The following is a 25,313-nucleotide window of genomic DNA, read 5'->3' as shown; positions in this document are numbered from 1 at the left end:
AAAACAAACCCCACCCCACCCCCACCCCCCAAAAAGAGAACAAGCAAAAGACATTAAATGATTTTTTTTTTAATGTTGTACCATGCCTGGTGGTGCTCAAGAGCTCTTCCTGGCGGTGCTCAGACCACATGCAATACTGAGCACTGAACCTGGGTTATTTACATGCAGGGCAAGCACCCTACCCATTGTCCTATCTCTCTGACCCTTATTGTCACTGTCACTGTCACTGTCATCCCGTTGCTCATCGATTTGCTCGAGCGGGCACCAGTAACATCTCCATTTTGAGACTTGTTGTTACTATTTTTGGCATATCAAATACGCCACAGGTAGCTTGCCAGGCTCTGCCATGCAGGCGAGATACCCTCAGTAACTTGCCAGGCTCTCCAAGAGGGGCGGAGGAATCGAACCCAGGTTGGCCACGTGCAAGGCAAATGCCCTACCGCTGTGCTATCGCTCCAGCCCTTATTGTCATTTTCCAAATATCTTTTTTTTTTCCAACAATCTCCCAAGTCCTGAAGCCCCACAAGAGTGAGATTGTACATCACTGCCCTAACCCACGAAGGGGAGGCAGGAGGACATCAGCCACGGTGGACCTCTGGCTGCCCCTCCTCTAGTGGGCCTCGAGACTCCAGGGTTGATCTCGTAGCTGTGGGCCTGGTGGTTCCATCTCTCCCGTCTTTCCTTGTAAGAAAGGGCGCCAGTATCTCACCCGCTCAGTTCCAAGAAGACTGTGAGCCAACTCATTCATTCTGCAGCCACAGAAGACACATAGCTGTGTGGCCGAGGTGGCTGAGGGTGAGCCGCTTGGCTATGGGGGTCCAGGTGCCTGTCTTGGGAGGGGGCTTCTCCACTAGGGCACAATGCCCAGCCCTGGACGTTTGCTTGGGGCTAGGAGTGGGTCAGGCAAGGCAAAGCCTGGCTGTTGTGGGGTCGTCCCTGCTGGGTCCCATGCCACGGAACGAGGTAGAGAAGTGCCTTGCCCGGCTGCGGGCACAGGAAATCCAATGTACAAAACCTTTGGCTGATGCTTATTTAAGGTTCCTTTCCTTCCCCTCCTCCCCTCTCGCATAGAGTTTAAACTCTCCACACTAGGTCATTCAAGCCTGGACTTAGCAGAAAAAAGAAGTCGCTGTTTAAGGGATGGCAGATGATCAAGAGTTCAGACAGCTGCGATGAAGGATTAGTTGTGGGTTTTTCTCAGTACCTCGCTACGAGCTGTGCCACCGCCCCACGCCCAAACACTATTAAGTGAGAATGTTTTCGCTGGCACCCAGCCACCTTTCCCCCACAGTTTAAGTATTGAAATTTTTTTTTTTAAACTGAAGTAGCTTAGGTTTACGGCTCACATTTTAAAACTTAAAAACCTGATTTCCATAAATGTGGGCAGAAACCGACCACTGTTTATTCCACCGGCAGTCATAATAAACCCTTTCCCATCGACAGCCTAACAAATCATTTTCTGTTTGCCACTGAGTTGGGCTCAATAAAATTTTTGTGCTCTGAAAAATGAAAATCTGAGCGCAAGCTCCTGAGAGCCACACTGCCAAAGACAGCCGTGGTGGTTTCTCCTGGCTTTCGGAGGTGAGCCCGATAGGTGAGTGGCAATAATCATCATGGCAAGACCCAGGAAAGACAGATGCACCCTTTCTTTTCTTCAGACAGGTTCCAAGGCCCGCGTGGGGGTCTGGGAGCGCCAACACCTTACAGTGTTTCTGTATGTACAGTTCAAACGTGATTTAGAAATTAGGCAGAGTAATAGGCTGACGAGACCAATCCTAACAACATGCATGAAGGAAAGCTATGTAAATGTGGTCCTTCTCCCTGAGACTATTTTCTTACAGCCAATATGTTCAGACCCGGTGGACCACGGGGAACTGAAACCACAAACAGTGGCCTGGGACAATATTTGTTAATTGATTATGTCGGTGTATGGAGGACCATCAGTTACTTTCATTCATTTCTTTACTTTGGTTTTGGGATCACATGCAGTGGTGTTTGGGGAACCATGTGATGTTGGGGATCAAACCGTGCCTTGAGCCGTTGAGCCATCTCTCCGGCCCCAAATTGTCCCCTGGAAACAGAGAGCCTGGAGAGCTACTAAAAGGGTTCCAAGCCTTGCCCTTGGCTGTCAGGTTCAATCTGAGAGCCACCAGAAGTGATCCCTGGGTGCAGAGCCATAAGTAAGCCCTGAACAACAGCAGGTATGGCCCAGAATAAAATAATAAGCCCCCCAGACACACGAAGCTCCCCTTAGCCCTTCACTCTGAGTGTCCAGCATGAATGATTAGAGACAGCGCCTTATGGGGGCCGGAGCGATAGCACAGCGGGTAGGGCATTTGCCTTGCACGTGGCCGACCCGGGTTCAATTCCCAGCATCCCATCAGCATCCCATATGGTCCCCTGAGCACCGCCAGGAGTAATTCCTGAGCGCAGAGCCAGGAATAACCCCTGTGCATCGCCGGGTGTGACCCAAAAAGGCAAAAAAAAAAAAAAAAAGAGAGAGAGACAGCGCCTCAGGCTCTTTCCTGAGGGCTTCTGTCAGCGATCAGCTTCTCCCAAGCCCAGAGGAACCTGGACTCAGAGCTCTGAGGTTCTCTAGTGGCCGCCTGTCTGCTGAAAACAAGCCAATGTGTGGGCAGGTCTGTGGGAACCTTCAGGCCAGGTCCAAGACGCTGCCATTCCCTCAGCCCTGCATGGCTGATGAGCTTCCTCAAGCTGACCTCGTCCCGACCGCCCACTGGCACCCAGAGAGCCTACTCGGGGAGGGCTGGAAGGGCCAGAGCACGTGCTCTGCAGGCGGGAGGCCCAGTTTCAACCCCGACACTGCATGGTCCCCCTCACCCTACCACCCAACACCACTGGGAGTGGTCCCAGGGCACGACGGTTGTGTCCCCAGAAAAAAAATAATCAAGCTCCTGAACATCAGCACCCCAGGCTCTGCTCTGTCTTCCTGGTAGGGTTCTCACTGCTAGGGGCTATCCTAGGCCCTTTTCTCCTGCTTTGAAATTACCTCACGTGAGGAGAAGACCCAGCCAGCCTCAGCTTCAAGTGCCATTGACGCCTGGGTCCAGCAGGGGGTGCTGTGGGGCTTCTCCCAGGTTCTCCTCCCTGAGGCAATGTAGGCAACACCCCACAACTCCATCTGAGCCTGTGGGCTGCACTCAAGGCAACAGCCCCCCTCTAAATAATGCTCAGGAGGGGCTGGAGCAATAGTACAGTAAGGCACTGGCCTTGCACACGGCCAACCCGGGTTCAATCCCCGGCATCCCATATGGTTTCCAGAGCAGCGCCAGGAGTAATTCCTGAGTGCAGAGCCAGGAGTAAGCCCTCAATATCGCTTAGTGTGGCCAAAACCAACAAACAAAATGGCCTTGGGGGCAGAGGATGTGGCTCTGGTGTTAGCAGACAAGTCTTGTAAGTTCAAACTCTGAACTAAATTATTTTCTGCACCACATGGTCCCTGAAATGTGCCCGTCAGCTGCATTAGCAGACTATATTTTGCTTCAAAAATTCACCCCTGGGGAAAAAAAAAAATTCACCCCTGGGGCTGGAATGATAGCACAGCAGGTAGGGTGTTTGCCTTACACGTGGCCAACCCAGGTTCGATTCCCAGCATCCCATCAGTGAGCACCGCCAGCAGTGATTCCTGAGTGCAAAGCCAGGAGTAACCCCTGAGCAACACGTGAGTGTGACCCAAAAAGAAAAAAAAATTCACCCCTGTGCCCTGTGAAACCCCCCCAGAGCCAGTATCAGACTCTGAGAGGCCTTCACAGGTTTCTGAATACACTCCCAGTCCCAATAAAGCGCATGCATTCAGGTCACTATTTGAAGCTCTACTTCAAGACCTGTTGTGAGAAAGTGCTCCAGTTTTATTTGCAACCGGAAACTCCCCTTCTCAATCCCAGCAGCCTGCTCTGTGCCAGCTTCCTGGCTTAGCCACCCAACATCCACCTTCCCCACATCCAGAAGTGGCACCTGGGGCTGGAGTGATAGCACAGCGGGTAGAGCGTTTGCCTTGCACGCGGCCGACCCGAGTTCGATTCCCAGCATCCCATATGGTCCCCCGAGCACCGCCAGGAGTAATTCCTGCATGCAGAGCCAGGAGTGACCCCTGTGCATCGCCGGGTGTGACCTAAAAAGAAAAAAAAAAAAGAAGTGGCAGCTCCATGACTCCCTTTATTCAGTGCAAGGACCTTGCAGTCACTGTGTGCAAGTCTTTCTCTTACCTGCCACGCCACTCTTGGTCTTGCTGTCAAAATTAATCCGTTGATTCATTCCCATCATCTCCATGACTACCGCCCAGGTCTGGTTCTCAGCATCCCTCCTGATTGGAATTGGCAACAGCCAGGCTAACTGGTCTACCTGCTTCTACACTCCCCCCCCCCCCCCCGCCCGCCTGTTCATGTTGATTTTTCATACTGGGGCAGATAGAGGGATCCTGGTACAAGGTAATAATGCCAGTGAATCAAGGAATATTCTGCTTATACTTCCAAGGAATTCCTAATCTTACTCAGCAGAGAAGCCAAAGTTTCACCAGGCCTAAGGAGGTCTTTATTCTACCCATCCCAGACATTCAGGCCTCTCTGTCTTCCCTCCCTGTTCTTCCCTTTGCCCACTCCTTGGCATCCTTGCTGTTCCCTGAACATCTCAAATATGATGCTAGGTAACAGGGTACCCACCTGATGTTCCTATCTGGAGTATTTTTCCTTGAGGCCTGCTTCTCTGAGCTCACTCTCTATGCTTTGATCTGATACTGTGAGGCCTTCCTGACCCAACACTTGATTAGTGAACTTTGGTGCTTGGTTAACTGATTCAAATTAGGGCCTAAGACACGCAAGGCATGTATTCTACAACTGAGCTCCATCTCCAGCCAGCCCACCTAGTCAAGCTGCAGTGTCATCTCCAGACTTTCCGGCCTCCTTCAGGTTTTGATTTCTTTCCATCATGATTATGATGGGCTGGAGCAATAGCACAGTGGTAGGACGTTCGCCTTTCACGTGGCCGACCCGTGTTCGATTCCTCCGTCCCTCTTGAAGAGCCCAGCAAGCTACCGAGTATCGCGTCCGCACGGCAGAGCCTGGCAAGCTACCCATGGCGTATTCAATATGCCAAAAACAGTAACAATAAGTCTCACAATGAGAGACGTTACTGGTGCCCGCTTGAGCAAATTGATGAGCAACGGGATGACAATGACAGTGACAGTGACAATGACATGATTATGATCTGCTGATCCCTCATATTTGTTTTTTGCTTATTGGTAGTCTGTCTCTCTTTGTAGAACGTTGGATCCATGCAGGCAAGAATCTTTTCTGTATCACCAGTGCCCCACCCCCCAATGCCGAGAACATAGTAGGTACTCAATAAATACTCATTGAAAAAATGGATGCAATTAGGCTCTTTTTTCTTTCATCTATTTTCAACTTTTATACTTACAAGACCTGAGCAAGGCCCTCCAATGGGATCAAGCAAATACTGTAAGATGTCAGAGATTCAAAAGTCCCATTTCTGTATACTATGTGGCCTACCCAACTTCCTTTCCAGTGGGTTCCAGAAACCGTCCAGGCCAGCCCGTGTGCAGGTCACCCTGGGGAGGAGAAGAGCACCTCCACCATCTCTTCTGGCCCAGGGGATAGGGAGAAAGAAGGCTCTGAAGTCTTGGGAGCCCAGGAAAGCCACATTAGTTTTCATGACGATCTTTTAAAAGTATTTTTCTTATTTAAAAATACTGTTTGGGCTTTTTGGTTTTTTTTTCCGCCTGGGGAAAACAATAAACCACGAAGACTGCTCCTAACCCAAGTGGTGAGGAAGGCCAGCGTGAACATGGGGAAGATGACGGGGACACGGGGAACACTGGGGTGACGATGAAGACGAGGGTGTGGACACGGGAGGCAGGGGTGAAGATGGACAGGCGATGTGGACACAGGAACGGCAGGCTCACCCCGAGCTGTGTGTAGTGAGAGATGGGGCCTTCCCTTCCATGTCACAGAGGAAAGAGAAGACTCTGAGGTATCAACCACGTGGCCTACTGAGGAAAGGAAGACAAAGACTGCTTCCAGAATGTCCGCGGCAGGTCTCTGGTCGCCATGACTAGCCCGTCTCCTGCGTCTCCAGGAAGTCGTCCACATACTCGATTACCTCTCCCTGCAAGAGTCAATGGGGCACTGTGTTAGAGGCTCATTATGGGGGCTGTCAAGCTTCAGGGAGCAGAGACTCTCCACAAAACCCCCCAGCCCAGCTGCCTCCGCAAGCAGGACCAGACTGTCACCGCTGCCCAGGCCCCAAGACCCCTCTCCTGGACTCTCCTGGCTCCGACCTCAGGTGAACTTGGAGTTCAGTGCCCCGCACTGTGACTACGGAACAGACACGCAAAGCCTCCTGTATCTGAGCAAAAAAATAGTGATGAGGGAGACTGGGAAAGGGAGGACAGAGAGGAGAGAGGGAGGCTGAGAGCAGGCTTTGAATCCAGGCTTGATCCCCAGCACCACATGGTCCCTGCGTAGGTCTGTCTGTCTGTCTGTCTGTCTGTCTGTCTGTCTCTCTCTCTCTCTCTCTCTCTCTCTCTCTCTCTTGCATGGAGGGAAACTTCTGTGGTGCAACCCATGCGTCAGGCCTCCCTGTGGGACCAGGGGATGCTCTGTGTAGACGATGTCTGAGTGCTTTAACTCTTTCCGGCCCCGCAATCTCGTTCTTATCTAATCGCACTGCTCAAGAGACCACTCCAGCAAATTAGAATCTATCTATCTCCTTCTTTTCTTTTCCCGATTTTTGGGGCCACGCCCAGCACTGCTGCTAGGGGTTACCCCTCAAGGCTTGGAGAGATCACACCTGGCAGTCCCTGGGGAATAGTGCAGTGCTGGGGGTGGAACCCAGAGTTCCTGCCTACAAATCTTACGCTCCACCTGTTGAACTCTCTGGCCAAGAATCTACTTCTTCCAGACTTCCCTCAAACAACCACCAGAAGCATCTGCAGAGAAGCATCTATTTCAGCTTGCTTGCTACAGTTTCTGAAGCCACTGGCCTCTGCAGATGATTTTAACCGGTGTACAAACATTCTGGAGTCCGTACAAACATTTTGTGATTTTTTTTTGGATGGAGGAGTTTTTTTTCTCACTCAGTGAAAAATGTCAGTAGCTAAATTGTACCGAAGTAGCTAATAGTACGTCCCTTGAGGAAAAGTGAGTGATGGCCCTGCATGTGGCCAATCCTGGTTTGAGCTCTGGCACCACATAATCGTCTCAGCACCAGCGGGTGTGGCCCTGGAAATCTCCGGCACCATCAGCCTCAACTGAACTCCCATTGGGGAATCAATGGGGAAGGCGACTGGGAAGACTCCTCCATCCAAAACAAAATATAAAAATTACAGTTGGGTCCAGGGATGGAGCACAAAGGAGTGGGGTCCAGGCTTTACATGGGGGAGACCCGGGCCAACCCCCAGCACCACATGCTCCCTGAGAGTGCACTGCCAGGGACACAACCCTCCCCCGCCCCCCCAAGCACTGAACCAGGAGTAGCTCCCCCCGGAACCACCCAGAAACAAACAGACAGAAAGAGATGGGTAGGTGAGTGCAGGGGGTCCCTGAGTATGGCTCCATCCCCACTGTCAGGAAGCCTGGTGCGGGGCCCACTTTCCCAGAAGGCCATCCTCATCCTCGCCCCAGCTCTGCCTCTCAGAAAGACACCCCCAGAAGCTGTGCTTCTCAAGGGGCCCGCTTCTCAGGTCAGGGATGACAGCCAAGAGGGGAGTCGCGCCCTCTTCCGCAGATGTGTGCTGGGCGCGGCCACTCACCTCGTCATCATCCATGAGATTCTCCTTAGCAAAGTCATACAGCTCTTTCTGGAGCGTCGTCACATTGAAGAACTGAACTGCTTCCTGTCCGGGCAGAGAAGAGCTGTGATGAGTGACCGTGGCGAGACAGAGGAGGGGAAGTAGGCCTTTACAGATTTATCTGGGCAGCGACAGAAATGCCTGAACTCCGAGAGTGACAGTGCGTGCACAACTTCATGCCAAAAAAAATTTTAAAAGACACTTCCCCCCCTTCCCCCTATGCATTACACACTCCAAGGACCGGGCAGATGACTCACGGGGGTGGACACCTGCTTTGCATGGGGGAGGCTCAGGTTTGATTCCCCAGAACCTCAAGGTCCCCTGGAGCACCACCGGGAGCAACTCGCAAGCATCAAGTGTCCCAGGAGCAGCTCTGAGCACCGCCAGGTGTGGTCCAGAAACCAAACTAAAACATAAACTGTGGGCCGGAGCAACAGGACAGCAGGTAGGGCGTTTGCCTTGTACACAGCCGGCCCACGTTCCATCCTTGGCCTCTGAGCACCGTCAGGAGTGCTTCCTGAGTACAAAGCTGGGAGTAGGCCCCGGAGCATTGCTGGGTGTGACCCGGAAAAGCCCTCCAAAATAAAAAAATTTTTTAAATAAACTGTATATTTGGAGAAGGTGATTTTTATCAGACATGAAGCATATCTCAGTTTCTCCTGAGGGTGAAGAGATCAAAAGACCAAACCGTTAGGAGACTCAAAGAAAATCGACAGGGAGGGGGTGGTTCTCCTCACATCTGAAACAGCCCTTGGCCTTGGCCTTGGCCTCGGGGAGGTGGAAGCCTAGAGCCTGGCCTGAGGTTCTCACCGGCCGGGGCTGGAAGTGCTCGTCGGCGAGGCCCCACTTGTCTCTGTGGTACTGGTAATACACCAGGTTCTGCTGCATGACCTTGTCCTGGGGGTCGAAGAGCAGGTAGCTGACAGCACAGGGAGCCGCGTTCTGGAGGTCGTTCACTGGTGTCGGTCAGGGGAGAAAGAGAGCAGGGAGTCAGTCATGGCTGCCGGGCCCGGCCTCTCCAGCCACCCACCTGGAAGGGGACCTTCCTCAAGCCAAAGATCGTGTCCCAGCCCCGTCTCCGTCTCCGCAGCCTGTCCCTCAGAAGGTCACCAGGCATCATCACACTTCCGGGGGCGGGTCACAGGGCGCCGGGCATCTCCATGGCAGCCTGACATCCAGGAGAAGTTACACAAGCTCCTCCTGGGAGAGCCGATGGGCGCCCTGACATGTGGGCACTAGAGGGGCTGCAGAGCCCGGCCCCAGCCGGATGAGGCGGGGGGCTGGGCTCTCGGGGCGAGGGAAGGCAAAAGAGAGCTTCTGGGAAGAGAATCTGTGGACAACAGGACCTTGGTGCTGCCCCGACCAACACAGCAGCTTTCTGAGGCCGTTGAGAAGCTTCTGTTCCCTTCCTCAGGGAGACCTGGTGTGAGTGTCAGCTCGGAAAGTTCCTCAGGACAATCCTGAGGAGAGGCCGGGGAGACTGTTCAGAGTCTGACTTCCTAGAGTCCTAGCATCCAGCTGCTACACCCACTCCGGGGGACAACCCAGAAACACCCGGCATCATATGGTACCTCTAGCATCAAGCCTGGAGTGGCCATAAACACCAGTGAGCCTGGGTGAAAAAAATAATAATAATAGGGGGCTGGAGCGATAGCACAGCGGGTAGGGCGTTTGCCTTGAACGTGGCCGACCCAGGTTTGATTCCCAGCATCCCATATGGTCCCCCGAGCACCACCAGGAGTAATTCCTGAGTGCAGAGGAGTAACCCCCTGAGCATCGCCGGGTGTGATCCAAAAGGGAAAAAATAAATAAATAAAATAATAATAATAATAATAATAATTTTTAAAGTTTATTATCAGGAAGACGGGAGACTATTTCCAGCTCAAGGATGAAGGTCTCAGATCTACGTAGCCATCCGACAGCTCAACCAAGACTAGGAAACCCAAAAAGCACTGGGCTCTGGGCTGAGGAGATGAAAATCCACCTCTGCCCTCTCATCCTTCGGAAGTTGCTCCTCCCTCTTTGGTCCCCCACCTGTGATTCTGAAGATTTGCGGAGAGGGAAAAGGTGACAAGACTTTGTATTCTAGTACATCCCACCAGCTTTGAGCAAAGTGTGGTGTGGCCCAAGAAAATTCGAGAATGCGGATGACTAAAGCATGCCACCCAGTGGTCATTTTCTGCAATGACAGCATTCCTTTTGTTTGCATCTGTGGACACCCTAAAAGAGCTCAGGACGGGCCCCACTTTCAAGAAGCCAGTAGTCCCAGGACGTGAATTTTATACACATGGTTGCCTGTAATTCAAAAAATGCAAATGCCCTAGAAAGGAGTATGTCGGGCAAAAGGAACTTATCCACCAAGAAGCTGTTGCCGCAATTTTCCCCAAAGCGGGTACTGCAAGCCAGTTGGATATGCCCTGAAACCCCAAGTGCCCACCCCAGCCTCAATGGTCCCAGCCACGCCCAGAGGGCTGGACAGCCTGAGGGGCGCCTTCCTGAGCGCCCCAAGATCACTCAGCCAAGGGCTCCACAGGCTTTCATTCACACGAAATTAAAAGACTAGCTTGTGTTTCCGTCTCCCCCAAAACTCTTTCCGTTGTGAGCCTAAGACTGCTGGGGTGCGAGATGCTGAGCCAGAGTGATGGGGCTCCCGGGGCTCATCCCACTGTTTTAATCTCCACGACAGGGGCTGGAGCGATAGCACAGCAGGTGGGGCATTTGCCTTGCATGCAGCCAACCCGGGTTCTATTCCCAGCATCCCATGTGGTCCCCTGAGCACCTCCAGGAGTAATTTCTGAGTGCAGAGCCAGGAGTAACCCCTGTGCATCGCCGGGTGTGACCCAAAAAGAAAAAAAAAATCTACACCACCTGCACAATTTTCACAATTCTCATTGACACAGGGCTCTCCCAAGGGTGAATGGATGAAAGCAAGCCACTGAGGTGGCTGCAAGGGAGGTGGGGAGACGGAGAGGCAGTTTGCCTCGGGTATTGCCCGGCATTGCTCTGACTTGTTTGGTCGGCTGACAGAAACAAGCCTCTCTGAAAAAAAAGAACAATCATTCGTGTTTTTAAGAGGGGACTGTTCACAGCAAAAACGCTGCCGAGAAATGCATCCAGACTTCGCATTAGGTTACCGGCCCCGGGACACCCCAGGTAGGAAAAGTACCGTCCCTCCGCCAGTTCACCCTGGTGGCTCAGTGGCCACCATCCTCCACAGGCCAATGGACAGCCAGGTACGGGCCAGCAGTGATGAGACACGCAGGGCCTCATGGAATGGGGGTAGAGCCAGCCCTTTCCTCCCCTGCCCCAATGAGACCCCTAGTCGCCACCCATGAACAGGCCTTCTGGCTACTGATCAAGCGGCTTAAGCCATAATCCCAGAGACTCAGAAAGAAATCTCTGAACTCAGAGGCTTTGGGCAGAAATCCCTCCAGATTTAATTATTAAATTTTCAGAATTCCAAAATCACATAGCTGCAATGCATCATATGCTATTCATAATTAGCAATAGAATACAAATTGTCTAATGTTGCCTTTTCGGCAGATCTGAGTGCTGGGGTAAAATCCTAAATGATAATGGTGGGTCTGGTGTCGAAATATTGAATGTAATCAAAGCAGAGAGAGAGGAATGTGGAAATCATCTGCTACACAGGTAGAAGGAGGGTTTGGGACGGGGGTATATTGGGGTTTTTGGTGGTAGGAAATATGCACTGGTGAAGGGATGGGTGTTTCATCATTATATGACTGAGACTTAAACCCAAAAGCTTTGTAACTGCTCTCACAATGATTCAATAAATATATTTATTTAAAAAAAAATGCGGGGGCTGGAGCGATAGCACAGCGGGTGGGGCGTCTGCCTTGCACGAGGCCGACTCGGGTTCTAATCCCAGCGTCCCATATGGTCCCCTGAGCACCGCCAGGGGTGATTCCTGAGTGAAGAGCCAGGAGTAACCCCTGTGCATCGCCGGGTGTGACCCAAAAACAAAAACAAAAAAATGCTGCCAGAAGAAAGCTAGCCCCTCAACACAACAGTGAAATCCTGAAAACTGGGTGGGGGGCTCTCTGCTGCCTCTTAGGAAAACACGAACAAAGATTTTCGAGAACTCGCCTCTCGTCCTTGACATCAGCCAACTAGCCGGGGCCAGGGCTACTGCAGCAGAGGAAACCTCTCACCGGGCACCCAGGCAGAGGAACTTCTGGGAAGAGCATCTGTGGACAACAGGTGCTGCCCCAACCAAGGCAGCAGATTTTCTTGGCCAACATCCTATGGTACCTCCCAGCATCCTGCTGGTACACACACTCCAATGGACAACCCAGAAACACCTAAGCATCATATGGTGCCCCCGGCATCAAGCCCGGAGAAACCATAAACACCAGTGCGTATGGGTATTTAAAAAAATAATAATAATATATATATAACTGAAAAAGCTTATTATCCGGGGGCTAGATCGATAGCATAGCTGGTAGGGCGTTTGTCTTGCACGTGGCTGACCCGAGTTCGATTCCCAGCATCCCATATCGTCCCCTGAGCACCGCCAGGAGTAATTCATGAGTGCAGAGCCAGGAGTAACCCCTTTGCATCGCCAGGTGTGACTCAAAAAGCAAAAAAAAAAAAAAGCTTATTATCGGGACTGGAGCAATAATACAGAGCAGGGTATGGCATTTGCCTTGCACATGGCCAACCCCGGGTTCAGTCCTCAGCACCCCATACGGCCCCTCGAGCCCACCAGAAGAGATCCCTGAGCTCAGAGCCAGGAGTCAGCCCCTGAGCACAGCCAGGTGTACCCCCCCCAAAAAAATTAATTTTTTAATTAAAAAGTTGACTATTGATAAAAACAAAAATATTGAATATGGGGCTGGAGAGATAGCACAGCGGGTAGGGCGTTTGCCCTGCACGCGGCTGACCCGGGTTCAAATCCCAGCATCCCATATGGTCCCCTGAGCACCGCCAGGGGTGATTCCTGAGTGCATGAGCCAGGAGTGACCCCTGTGCATCGCCGGGTGTGACCCAAAAAAAAAAAAAAGCAAAAAAAAAAATTGAGTAAACACATACATACTTTCTTTTTCCTTTTCAATTTAGTGATCAAGGTTTTCAGTGCTCCCAAAAGAGGACAGGAGAGAGGATGAAAAGGTAGGGGGCCGGAGGGCTAGTAAGCCCAGGCTCTATCCCTGGCACCCCTGAGGATCCCGGAGCCCCATCAGGAGTGACCCCTGAGCACAGAGCCAGGAGTCAGCCCCAAGCACCGCAAGGTTTGGTTCAAATACACTCCGCCTCTCTAAATTAAAGCAGGTGACCATCACCAAAGGAGGGGCCCGACCAAGAACAAAACGGCAACAGCAGAAGCAGGACCTTGGTGGCCAGAGCCACCTCCTGCTCCCCACTCCCCGCTCCCGCTCCCGCTCGGCCCACACCTCCCGGAATTCCAGAGCAGCAGCTGGTTGGGGGCGGTGGGGGCGGCTCTAGGGAGCGGGAGGGATCTAGGCAGACACGAGCGTGTGGCTGCAGCCAGGGAGCCGAGGTAAGCGAGCGTGGTTTCCTGCCCGCTGCCCTCCCGTGGCTGCACCTCTACACGCCAGCCACAGCAGAACCCCATGAGGGAGTAGAGAGCTGTTCAGAAAGCTACTGCCTCCCTCATGGTTTGTCTCTGCTGTCCACTGGACGTGCTGAAGGATTAACCCTCACCCTCCAATCAAGGCAGGACCCGCTGGAAGGAGGGGCTGGGAAAGATGGGGACTGTGGGAACTCACTCATGAAAAGAAGAGCGGAAGCCTTGTCTGGAGTTCGCTCCCTGCCCACACAGGAGCACCCGGCGCTGGTGCTGTGAACCCAACGCCCCTGGGACAATTTTAGTACCTTAGTCCTAACTCTAGTTGTTTGGTTGCCACAGGGTCCGTGTGGACACCAGCAAGACCACGCCTGGTGGCCTTATCTCCACCTTACAGAGGAAGAAGTTGAGACTGTGACCGGGTAGCAGGCGCGGGAGCTGGAATCTGCATGGCTTTCATTTTTCAGCGGGGATAGGGAGCTAGCTGGAATCTGAACCCTCACCTCAAGGCCCGGGGGCCCCAGGTCTGCATCCTGAGTCAGCTGTCAGCTGTACTTGGCACCACGGACAATACCCTGGGGTAGGTCCCTCCCCCGCTTCCAGACCCGGGCCCCAGAAGGCTGCAGGGGCTGGCCCAGAAGCTGGGGAAGTGGATTACTTACACTTATAATAAGCAAACTGCAAATAGTGATACATGGTAGCCACGAATTTCTCCACCGGGTAGCCCCCGACCACAGGTGTGAGGCTCTCTTCACACTGTATTTTGCATTCCAGAACTTCTATGTAATGATCTGGAAGAAGAGACACAATATTTCCCTTTTTTCATTTACTTTCTTAATACTTCTGCCTCCCCATGCAAATGTCCCAGATTAAATACTTGCCACTTTGTTATATGGCTAGATTTTTTAATACACAAAGTTCCTTAAAATCAATAAGAAAGGGGGCTGGGAGTGATAGCATAGCGGGTAGGGCGTTTGCCTCGCACGCGGCCGACCCGGGTTCAAATCCCAGCATCCCATATGGTCCCCTGAGCACCGCCAGGAGTAATTCCTGAGTGCAAAGCCAGGAGTAACCCCTGTTCATCTCCAAGTGTGACCCAAAAAGCAAAAAAATAAAAAATAAAAAATATATAAATAAAATCAATAAGAAAAAGCAACCCATATTTTTCAAGGCCAAAGGATTATTACCAAAGGGAATTATAAAAGTGGTTCATAAGCACTGTGCAAATGTAGTTTTATAATGAAGAAATAAAAGCCACAGGGGTGGGAAAGAGCTCAAGGGTGACAGCGCATGGCCTACACGAACAAGGACCAGAGTTCCATCCCTGCTACCACACAGCCTTCCGAACAGCCTAGTGGAACCATGGGTCAAACTAGCGCTGGGCCCAGCATTGAGTCATGCAACAAGAACTGCCTGGAGTCGGGCCAGGAGCGACAGTACAGCAGGTAGAGCATTTGCCTTGCATAAGGCTGACCCAGGTTCGATCCCCAACATCCCATATGGTCCTCGAGAGTTTCAGGATTAATTCCTGAGTGCAGAGCCAGGAGTAAGCCCTGAGCACTGCTGGGTATGACTTCCCCCCCCAAAAAAAAGAAGAAGAAGTGCCTAGAGTAGCCCCTGAACCCCTGAGCACTGCCTGAGAAGTCTCCCCCACCCAAAATGAGAGAAATACAGGGAGCAGAGATAGCTTAGAGGGCAAAGGGCTTCCTGTGCATGCAACCAGCCCTAGTTCAGACCCCCAGTACTACACATGGTTCCCTGAGCCCCGCCAGGAATGACTCCTGAGCACAAAGCCAGAAGGGAACCTTGGGCACTGCCAGGTGTTGCCCAAAAACCAGAAGTGACAAATACAAAAGGGCTTCCTTTGGGTAGTGGCATTTTTGGTTCTTTTTTATTTTGGGTCATAACTGGCAGTACTCAGTGACTACCCCCAGATCCGTGCTCAGGGGTCTCTCCTGGTCGTGGCTGGGGACCGTGCATTGCCAGGGATCGTACCTGGGCCTCCTACATGCAGAGCCACACACAGCATTTTTGCAGTGCTTTGGATTTTTTCTTTCGCCCTCCCTTCCCCTCCCTCCCCTACCTGCTATGGACAGATAGAAATCCTTGAAGTCCTTGATCTCCCTGGAGCCCTCGCAGGCTGCCAGACACTCATAAAAGGCCTTGAAGAAGTCGGGCAGGGCCAGCTCCATGTCGGTGATGGACGTGCGCCAGTTCTCACCGTTGTAGGCCCGCACGGCGCGAATGAACAGGTTCTGGAAGGCAGGGAGAAGCAGGTGAGGCTCCTGACGTGCAGGGGACAGCCTGCCCACCCCCCAGGGACTAGCCCCCGGCAGCAGGTTCCACTCAGGCAAGTTATGAAGCGGCTTCTCTCCAGCTTATTGTTCTGTTTCCGTTGCTACTGTTGTTGGGGAGAAGGGGTGCGTTGGTCCCACACCCCACATTCTGTTTTGTTGGTCCCACACCCCACATTTCTGTAATGCTCAGGGCCAACTCCTGGCTCTGTGCTCAGGGATCAATGCTCGCAGGACATATGGGATGCCAGGGATCAAAACCGGGTCAGCACATGCAAAGCTGGTGCCCTCACTGCTGTACTATTTCTTTTTCAGTCTGTTTGTTTTGGGGCCCCACTCAGCGATGCTCAAGGGTTACTCCTAATTCTGCACTCAGGGATCACTCATGTCAATGCTTGGCGGACCACATGGGGTGCCGGGGATCAAAACCAGGTCAGCGCATGCAAGGCTAGAACGCGCCTCACTGTACTGTTTCTCCATCCCTTCTCCAGCTTTTTCTATTTTCTTTACAATGGGACACTAACTATTCAGTTACTTAGTAGTTTCAAAAGTAGCAGGTGCTTGGGGCTGGAGTGACAGCACAGTGGGTAGGGCATTTGTCTTGCATGCAGCAGACCTGGGTTCGATTCCCAGCATCCCATATGGTCTCCTGAGCACCGCCAGGGGTAATTCCTGAGTGAAGAGCCAGGAGTAACCCCTGTGCATCGCCAGGTGTGACCCAAAAAGAAAAAAAAAAGTAGCAGGTGCTTGTGAATCACTTCAGGTCTAAGTACATGCTTTGCATGCAGGAGGTCCAGGCTTGACCCTGAAACTGCCTGGTCATCCAAGCACCACTGGGAGTAACTCCCGAGCACTGTAAAAAAGGAAGTCTACGATGACAGAAATCCAAGCACTGGCCTGCAAGGCTCAGAGCTGGCGCCAAGGCCAAACTGTGGGACGCAGACTGCAGGATCGGTCGCAGAGCACTTGCCCTATCTGTGAAACATCCTGGCTTCCACCCCCGCACCACAAAAAGCAAATCAGTTCATTTAACTAAGGTTAAAAGGGTCTGGCTGCAAAACAGCATCATGAAACACCCAAAGGGGGATGAAAAGATTCTTTCCTGTGATGATGGAGGCGATGACATATACCCGCCAAAATTCACCAAGTTGTAAAGTAATACTTACCTGTGAATCCGAAAGATTAATTATGCCTCTGTAACACTGCTTTTAAAACTCACATCAAATCAAGGATGGGCCAGACAAACAGTACAGCTAAGTAACGGATTTGCTTTGCACACAGCCGGCCCGGGTTCAATCCCAGCACCCCAAATGGTCTTTGAACAACAGCAGCAGTGATCCCTGAGCACAGTCAGGAGTGAGCCCTGAGCAGTGCCAACTGCAGACCCCCAAACAGCGACCTCAATTCACCTGGCGAAAATGCACACAGACCTCATAGGACTTGGTCTCCAGGTCTTTGATGTGGTCCTCGGCATCGGGCAGGCTCCTGTAATAGGCCATGTTCCTCTTCATCATCTCGTCCTCGGGATGCTTCAGAAGGAAGGTGTGGGCCGCGGCAATGGCTTTTGGAAGATTATTTGCCTAAAGTACAAAGAAGAGCCAATCAACAGAGCAGCAGTTTCACAAAACAAGAACAGTCAGGGGGCCAGAGAGATAGCACAGCGGGGAGGGTATCTGCCTTGCACACGGCCAATCCGGGTTCAATCCCCAGCATCCCATAGGGGCCCCTGAGCACTGCCAGGAGTAATTCCTGAGGATCATCGGGTATGGCCCAAATGGCAACAACAACAAAAACAAGAATAATCAGCCCTTCCACCCCTTTGGTTTCCAGCTTCCAGTCAGAGTCCTGGGACTTCCCAAGCCCTGCTCCAACCAAGGACCAACCCAGTGTCCTGACCGCAGGACCATCTCAGAGCTGCCCCACACCACACAGCCAGCCTGAACAACTTTATGACAACGGGGCACGCCAGCCTTCAGGGGTTCACCCATGAGGTGCCCCGGGAGGGACGGAAGGAAGGGACTAGAGTGAACGAGTAGCCATCCCTCCTCTCCCTCCCCGCTACTGTCCCTTCTCTGCTGGTCAGTGGCGCTGGGGCGGGGGGAGTTCTCCATATAGGTCTCCTTCAGTTTCCAATTTGGGGTGGGGGTGTTGGGTCACACCCAATGGTGCTCAGGGAAAGATCTCAGCGCTGTGCTGGGGGTAAGGGGGTGTCACTCGACACAGTGCTCCAGAGAATAGGGTCCTAGGGTTCAAACCAGGCCTCCTGCGTGGACAACACCCCACCTCTCATGGGCCCCCACATTCCACTGTACTCTCTCCTGTTCCCTTCCGGCCTCGGGCCGCTAGCCGGGGCTACGACACGGCTGCTCATGGACCCCGCACATACCCTCCTACTTAGCGTTTCCCCAGTCACCCCCAATGCCCAGCGCTTTCCTTTCCTGCCGGAACCTGGCAAAAGCCAACATGATCCAGTGTTTCACAGAGCAGCTCCGCCCCACCCCTACCCCCATGCCCTCCACCCTCCAGCCAGCAGGTATTGGCGGGGAATATCCCCTAGGCTTGTGCTATTCTTCAAAGTGGGTCTGAGTGGTGAGCAAAACAGGAAGAAGAAATCCCTCCCTTCGTCCTCCACCATTCTAGTAAATTCTCCCTCTCTGCCTCCCAGCATCCTCTGAGGCCTGACAGCTCAACATCTCAGTGCAGACTTTGCGTGCAGGGAACACCAGTCGATCCCTGAGCTCCGCCAGGAGTGACCCCTGAGCACTATGTGGGGAGCAGCCCACCCCTGACCCAGGACACGTGTGGACTAAAGGCAAACAGACAAAACAGGGTCTGTCTTTGGTGTTCCCTGTCCAGTCTTCTGCTCTCGGTAACACTCACAGTCTCACCCCATGGCACGACAGTGTCTCTCTAGACATGCCTGCCAGCCTCCTGACTACCATCCTTGAGGGCGACATGCACAGCCATGTTCCAGGCCCGTGACACATGTCCTGGGTCGAGGCAGGACACCCAAGTGCCAGAGCTTCGGACATGTCACAACCACCACATCCACGTTCTCACAAATGAATTCATATCCTCATCTCTTCTCGCCCTGAGGCGGCCATCAGCTCATTCTGCATCTGGTGACACGGGGGAATGTGTAGGTGTCCGGTCTGAACACTGAAATGACCAGGGGACGGGAGTCCTGTGTGCACCTGAGAGAACTCAGCAGGGGCCAGGAGAAGAGGAAGGGGGGGCGGCTCTGAGTGTGAAAAGAGAAGGGGAGAGCGGAAATGCCCCCAGCCTAGCACTGTGGGTTCTGTGAGAGCAGCCCGAGGCTGTGGGCCTGAGCTCCAGGGGTGGCACGTGGGGGACAGCACCCAGGAGGACAGAAATCCAAGGAAGACCCATGTCAAGGGGCAGGGGGTGGGGCTGGAGAGATAGCACAGCAGTTAAGGCACTTGCATTGCACACAGCAAACCTGGGTTCAATCCCCGGCATCCCATGTGGTCCCCTGAGCACAGCCAGGAATGATTCCTGAGTGCAGAGCCAGGAGTAACCCCTGAGCATTGCCAGGTGTGACCCCAAAAACAAATTTAAAAGAAAGGGGGCAGGGGTGCTGACAAGGGCAAGCGGACCAGGGGAGAGACACCTACCTGTCCACACCTCCAACCACCACAGGGCCCCCGCCCCACCTTCCTTCCTACTTGCCATTGTCCTTGTAGCTGTGATGACCTAGGGGGGCACACACTAGGGGGGGCCAGGCTGTGATCCTCGCACAGTAGGTGGTAGTGCTTGCACACGTGCTTACATGAGCTCGCTCAAACATGCCTGCAGAGGTCCCACTTGTGGCCTGAGTGCCTGAACACCTACAGTGCCGCTGTTCCTCTACGTGCCTGGCTGCCGTGTGACCAGACCACCTGCACCAGGGTTCTGATAGCAATAGTTGCCAGAATAGAGCTGGGGGCATGTGGTGGCACCGGGGATTGAACTCAAGGCCTTATGCCTACAAGGAGGCTGTGCTAAGTCACTGCGCTGTCTGCCAACCCCCAGTGACATCCTGGCACAGCCTGGTGGGGGGTGAGAGCAGGGACGGCAGGGAGCCTGGAAGGGGAGAAGAAGCCCAGAGAGGGATCCAGGCTGAGTCTGCACTGGAGAAGCACCAGGCGTGGTGAGGAAAGATGCCCAGATATCCGTGCTGAGCCCCGGGGGAAGCCAGTGTCGCCTCTGACAGAGCCCTAGGGAGCGATTTCCAGCGCTGGCTGGAAAAAGGTTCCTGCAGCAGCTACAAGGACAGGAAGGGGCATCGATGCAGTCCTGGAACAGCAAGTGCCGCATATCAGCGGGGCATTCTCAGAGGAGCCAGCGTGGTAAATTCACAGCCTCTTGGGGCCTAACTTTTGCAGCAGGAAAGTCCTTCCTGAGGAGGAAAGGCTGATTTTCTCCACTGCACCTCAGAGTCTGGGCTACACTGAGGCGGTACCCAACAGACCCCAGGCAGGTGTGGAAGAAGGCAGGGGAGAGGGAAGAACGGGAAGCAGATGCCCAGGAGGACCCTGGCCACTGGCCCATGACTCTCCGCAAAGTCGGCCTCTCTGTGGGGGTAGTGACGGAGCTTGGGGGAGAGCAGAGTCCACGGCCAGGAACAGGAGATGGGAGCAGTGTCTATGAGACCATGTCAAAGCTCGGAGTTCAAAGCCATTAAAGCTCTGATAAAGGGATGGGGCCCACGGTCCCCCTGCAGGAGGGCTAAGAAGCAGTGGCAGGGTAGAGCTTGGGGGAACTCACACTCAGGGACTGGCCTGCACTTGCTGATGCTGGGGGGCTACGACCAGAAACACCTGAGTCTCCCCCCCTCATCCTAACGTCCGAACCACCATCTCCACTCCCATGTTCAACTTGGACCTCTGCCTCCATCCGTGGAATAAGAGGATACAGCTGCTGCTGCTGCCTGGTTCCACGGGCAGGGGCCAGGTAGAACGTAGGAGCCTCTTACCAGCCACCTTCTCCCTCTTCGAGAGACTGAGACAGGAAACATGGTGGCCAGAGAGTGCCCAGGAGGCGAGGTGCTGGCCTTGCATGCAGCCACTTCAGCTACAACCCAGGTTCAAATCCCCGGCATCACCTATGGTCCCCTGAGCACTGCCAGGGCTCACACAGAGCCAGGAATAACCACTGAGCACAGCTGGGTGTGGCCAAAACCACCCCTCACCACCACCAACTAACTAAACTTTTTAAACAGAAAATGTTAGTGTGAGGGGCAGCATGCGCCATAGATGGCCGCGTAGGTGGCAAGAAGGCCCAGAAACAGCCCAAGAAGCAGGCCAAGGAAAAGGATGAGGAAGATACGTTATGGCATTCCAGCAGAAATGGAAGGAGGAGCAGAAGAAACTCAGGAACTAAAAGCCAAGGCCACAGGGAAGGGCCCCCTGGCCACTGGTCACTGTCACTGTCATCCCATTGCTCATCGATTTGTTCGAGCAGGCACCAGTAACGTCTCTCATTGAGAGACTTATTGTTACTGTTTTTGGCATATCCAATACACCACGGGTAGCTTGCCAGGCTCTGCTGTGCGGGCACGATACTCTCGGTAGCTTGCCAGGCTCTCCAAGAGGGGCAGAAAAATCGAACACGGGTCAGCCACATGAAAGGCGAATGCCCTACCGCTGTGCTATCACTCCAGCCACCCGGCCACTGGTGAAATTAAGAAATCTGGCAAAAAAGTAAGCTGTTCCTTGTGCTGGAGGCAATGGTGATCTTTAATTCTGATTAAACATCTGGATTCCCTGCGTAGCCTCTGTTACTAGCAGTACCTAGAATGAAGAGTTTTGGAACCTGTTATACACTTCTGTACAACAACTTCTGTAAAAAAAAAGAAGGAGGAGGCTGGAGGAATAGCACAGCGGGTAGGGCGTTTGCCTTACACGCGGCTGACCCGGGTTTGATTCCCAGCATCCCATATGGTCCCCTGAGCAGCGCCAGGGGTAATTCCTGAGTGCAGAGCCAGGAGTGACCCAAAAAGCAAAAAGAAAAGAAGAAGGAGGAGGAGGAGGAGGAGGGGCTAAAGTGATACCACAGCGGGTAGGGTGTTTGCCTTGCACACGGCCAACCCGGGTTCAATTCCCAGCATCCCATATGGTCCCCTGAGCATGGCCAGAGGTAACCTCTGTGCATCGCCAGGTGTGACCCTCTTCTTTTGGTTCTCAGCTACTTTTCCCGTAGCTCTGAGGCCAGTAAGCCTACCTCAGAACTGTGCCAAAGTATATACTCTTCTCAAGTGTCTGATCTAGCCTGGATTCTGTACCAGGAATTAAACCAATTCATTTGGGGGGAAAAAGAAAGAAAGAATTAGGTCTCATTCAGAAAAAAAACAAACCACACAATAACCCCACCTAATAAACATCCCTTTTCCACTGATTTTCAATGAAAGCAATTAGTTAAGATCTTGATCCTTTTGTAATATTCTTAACTTCTCCCTGCCCTATAGAAAGCATAAAATATCAAAACATCTCCTAGTCTACAAACTTTCAAGTAAGTAATCATAACAAGGATCTTGAAGAGAAGTTACAGGCCAGAGGTGTGTCTTAAAGGCAGACACGTGCTTCACATGAATGAGGCCCTGCTCCGCATTCAAAAAGAAAATAAGAACTGGGGACGTGGCTCAAAGGGCTGTACTTTGCACGTACTTTGCACATGGAGCTCCAGGCTTCATCCTCAACACTGCAACACACATACACACACACACACACACACACACACACAAATCAAATCAACAAATGCTTAGTTTTGTTTAAAAAGAGAAAAGAGGAGGGGCTGGAGCAGTAGTACAGTGGGTAGGGCATTTGCCTTGCACACGGCCAACCCAAGTTCGATTACCAGCATCCCATATGGTCCCCTGAGCACCGCCAGGAGTAATTCCTGAATGCAAAGCCAGAAGTAACCCCTGTGCATCGCCGGGTGCGACCCAAAAGCAAAAAAAAAAAAAAAAAAGGAGAAAAGAGGAGACAAATAGTCCAGTGGGCAGGGCATTTGCCTTACACCTCATATGGTCCCCAGGCGCCACCAAGGGTGATCCCTGAGCCAGAGCCAGGAGTAACCCGACCACCCGTGTGACTCCCCACCCCAAAAAGATAGTGCTGCGTGAGTCTGTCATAATTTGTCATTGTCCTGCAACTTAATCTTATCATGGATTCTATCGTAAAATTTCTACTAATGCCAGAACATTCTCAAAGCAGATACTTTGTACAAAACTTGAAACATAGAAATAACTCATCTTTCATTCTATTTGAGGTTTTGTGCCATTGGATCACTACAGTGAATACAATATACAGTAGATCATCTCGGTGGGGATCTGAAAAACACATCTAGTTGCCCAAGGACTCCACAATTCAGGGACCAAGCGATAGTACAGCAGGTAGGCAATTGGCCTTGCACACTGCCAACCCGGGTTCAATCGCTGGCATCCCATTTGGTCCCCTGAGCACTGCCAGGAGTAATTTCTTAGTGTAGAGTATGGAGTAACCCCTCAGCATTGCTGAGTGTGGTGCAAAAAAACAAAAAAAAAAGTTCAACGTTAAGCGTCACCGTATGGCTGCCACCAGACCTTCCTCGGACCTACGCCGGGAAGCTATCTTTTATAGTCATTAAAATAAACGCACACTATCTCTCTTTAAGACACACACACACATACACACAGAAGTGTTTAAAGGCGCTAAAGCAGGAACTGCTACTTGAGAGGGCACTCTCCTGAAGACTAAATCAAAGCTTTTTATCAGCCCATCCTCCTAACCTGTGGTCCCCAGAATAAGGACCCAAAGGATAGAGGACTATAATTAGCGGCTATTTTTAGCCAGTAGCATCCAGAAGGATGGAAACACACACCCGAAGACAGCTGGGCATCACTGAGCACAAATCTGACCTTCGTCCACCCCCTGCCCCCGTGCCCCTTGCCAGGCCTGCTTCCTCCTATGCACTAGGCAAGCCCGCTCCTCGGGTCCTCTGCCGCCCTATTACATAAAGTCGCGCTAGCCGGGCAAAGGGAGCGTGTGCGCGTATGGAGAAGGTGCGCTTCAGTCCCAAGTGGCACCAATCGGGTCCCCAGTCGGGCGCCAGGCACTGAGCTAAATAGTCTACGTACGACTTCTCTGTCTCAAGAACACCCTTTCGGGAAAAGTACTTTATCCTGATGTAAAGTTGGGTGGGAAGTGGTGGTGAGGATGGATTTGGAGGATCTGGAGGAGTCCCCGGGAGGGGCGGTCTGGAAAAGGACGCGTCATCCCTCAAGGCCCAGAGAAGCAGCGGAGCGCGGAGGGCGCAGCCCGGGCAGCGGGTGGGCGGGCCCGGGGCGGGCGCGGGGCGGGCGCGGCCGACTTGCCTTGAAGTAGGCGAACTGCAGGAACTTGTAGGGCTCGCGGCGCTGGAAGTCGGCCAGCACGTCGCGGCTAGGCTGCGACTGGCGGAAGGCGGGCAGGCCCTGCTTGCAGCGCTTAAGGCAGTGCGCCCGGCGCAGCAGATCCCCGAAGAGGCGCAGCTCGGGGTAGCGCGCCAGGGCGGCGGCGCGCTCGGGCTCGGGCTCGGGCTCGGGCTCGGGCGCCGCGCTGCAGTTCCGGTGGCAGAAGGCCTCGCTGTCGCGCAGCAGGCGGTGCAGCCGCAGGCTGATCTCCAGGTAGCCCACGCTCTCCGCCCAGTGCTCGCCGCTGTACTGGTCCAGCGCGTGGCGGTAGGCCGACTCGAGCGGCATCAGCTCGTCCCGCGGGAAGCTGCGGAAGCTGTAGCGCTCGTACTGGGCGCGCCCCGAGCGCAGCGCGCAGCCCGCGCACAGCAGCGCCAGCAGCGCCGCGGCCGCCCCGCGCTCCGGCCCCATCGCGCCCGGCGGAAGGAAGGGCGGCTGCGGGCCCGCCGGGAGAGGAAGGAAGAGAGGAAGGAGGAGGACGCGCGACGACGCGGCGGCCCCGGGCCGGGAGGCGGGGACCGCAGCCTCCGCCCCTCCCCGCCCGCCGAGGGGGTCGGCGCCGCCGCTGCTGCGAGCTCGGGCTCCCGCTCGCTGACGTCGGGGCCGCGGGGATTCCTTTTGCGGACTCACCGTCTGCAAATCCCACGCGGCTTACAGCGCTGCGCCCCGTGGCCGGGGAGCCGCTGGAGGACTAGTGAAAATCCGGACACCCGATCCGTCGCCCCGGGGTCTCGGGCGCCCCAGGCTGCGAGCCCCGGGTGCACCCTTGGGTACCACTGTCCGGAGCCTCACAGCATTAAGAAATAAAGTTAATCTGGGGGCCCGAGGGATAGTACAGTGAATAGGGCGCTCGCCTTGCACGCGGCAGGCCCGGAGGGATCACCAGCATCCTATAGGTTTCCCCTCTTCCCCATTCCCTCAACCCTGCCAGGAATAATTTCTGGATATGGCCAGGTGTGGCCCAAACACAAATAAAATCGATCAGACGTCAAAGGCCTTTTTGTAAACTGTCGAGCCGGCACACCTTAAGACTCTGACTCCACTCTGCAGAATACAGTCCTGAATACCCTAGGTATGTTCTTCACTCTGCAAGGTAGCAACAAAGGATTTAGCAACTCCTGGCTCTGTGCTCAGGGATCACTTCTGGAGGTGCTCAGGGACCATGCAGTGACAGGGATTGAGCCCAGGCCTCCTGCATGCGACGCCTGTGCTCGGCCT

The 25,313-nt window shown here is 53.4% G+C and overlaps 1 protein-coding gene across 3 annotated transcripts; it reads right to left on the bottom strand.

Moving 5' to 3' along the window:
- Positions 1–72: 72 nt before the first annotated feature.
- CRTAP (cartilage associated protein) lies at positions 73–24,572 on the bottom strand. Of its 3 annotated transcripts, none has more exons than XR_008629870.1 (8): positions 24,018–24,572; positions 17,095–17,244; positions 15,454–15,625; positions 14,033–14,161; positions 8,636–8,781; positions 7,787–7,870; positions 5,939–6,141; positions 73–4,132 (listed from the first exon to the last, which is right to left on the bottom strand). XR_008629870.1 is itself a non-coding variant. In XM_004603955.2 (7 exons), the coding sequence occupies exons 1-7, from the start codon at positions 24,504–24,506 to the stop codon at positions 6,088–6,090; spliced, it is 1,224 nt and encodes a 407-aa protein (XP_004604012.1). In that variant the 5' UTR covers positions 24,507–24,572; the 3' UTR covers positions 5,385–6,087. The 3 variants fall into 3 exon arrangements, 1 of the variants encoding a protein (XP_004604012.1); XR_008629869.1 differs by lacking the exon at positions 73–4,132 and adding an exon at positions 5,385–5,584; XM_004603955.2 differs by lacking the exon at positions 73–4,132 and having other exon boundaries at positions 5,385–6,141.
- Between the last annotated feature and the right edge of the window lie 741 nt (positions 24,573–25,313).

The sequence above is a fragment of the Sorex araneus genome, chromosome 4 (genome assembly GCF_027595985.1).
Source record: "Sorex araneus isolate mSorAra2 chromosome 4, mSorAra2.pri, whole genome shotgun sequence".
Classification (NCBI taxonomy): domain Eukaryota; kingdom Metazoa; phylum Chordata; class Mammalia; order Eulipotyphla; family Soricidae; genus Sorex; species Sorex araneus.
Note: the sequence above shows the minus strand (reverse complement) of the source record. Positions and strands in the feature narration are given on the sequence as shown.

Bases quoted from the DNA above. Each gene is read 5' to 3' on its own strand.
- CRTAP (XM_004603955.2), bottom strand. From the start codon at position 24,506: ATGGGGCCGGAGCGCGGGGCGGCCGCGGCGCTGCTGGCGCTGCTGTGC. The intron at 7,871-8,635 runs GTGAGAACCTCA...CTGCCCGGACAG, and splicing joins AGCACTTCCAGCCCCGGCCG to GAAGCAGTTCAGTTCTTCAA. The intron at 6,142-7,786 runs GTGAGTGGCCGC...TGACTCTTGCAG, and splicing joins ATCTCATGGATGATGACGAG to GGAGAGGTAATCGAGTATGT.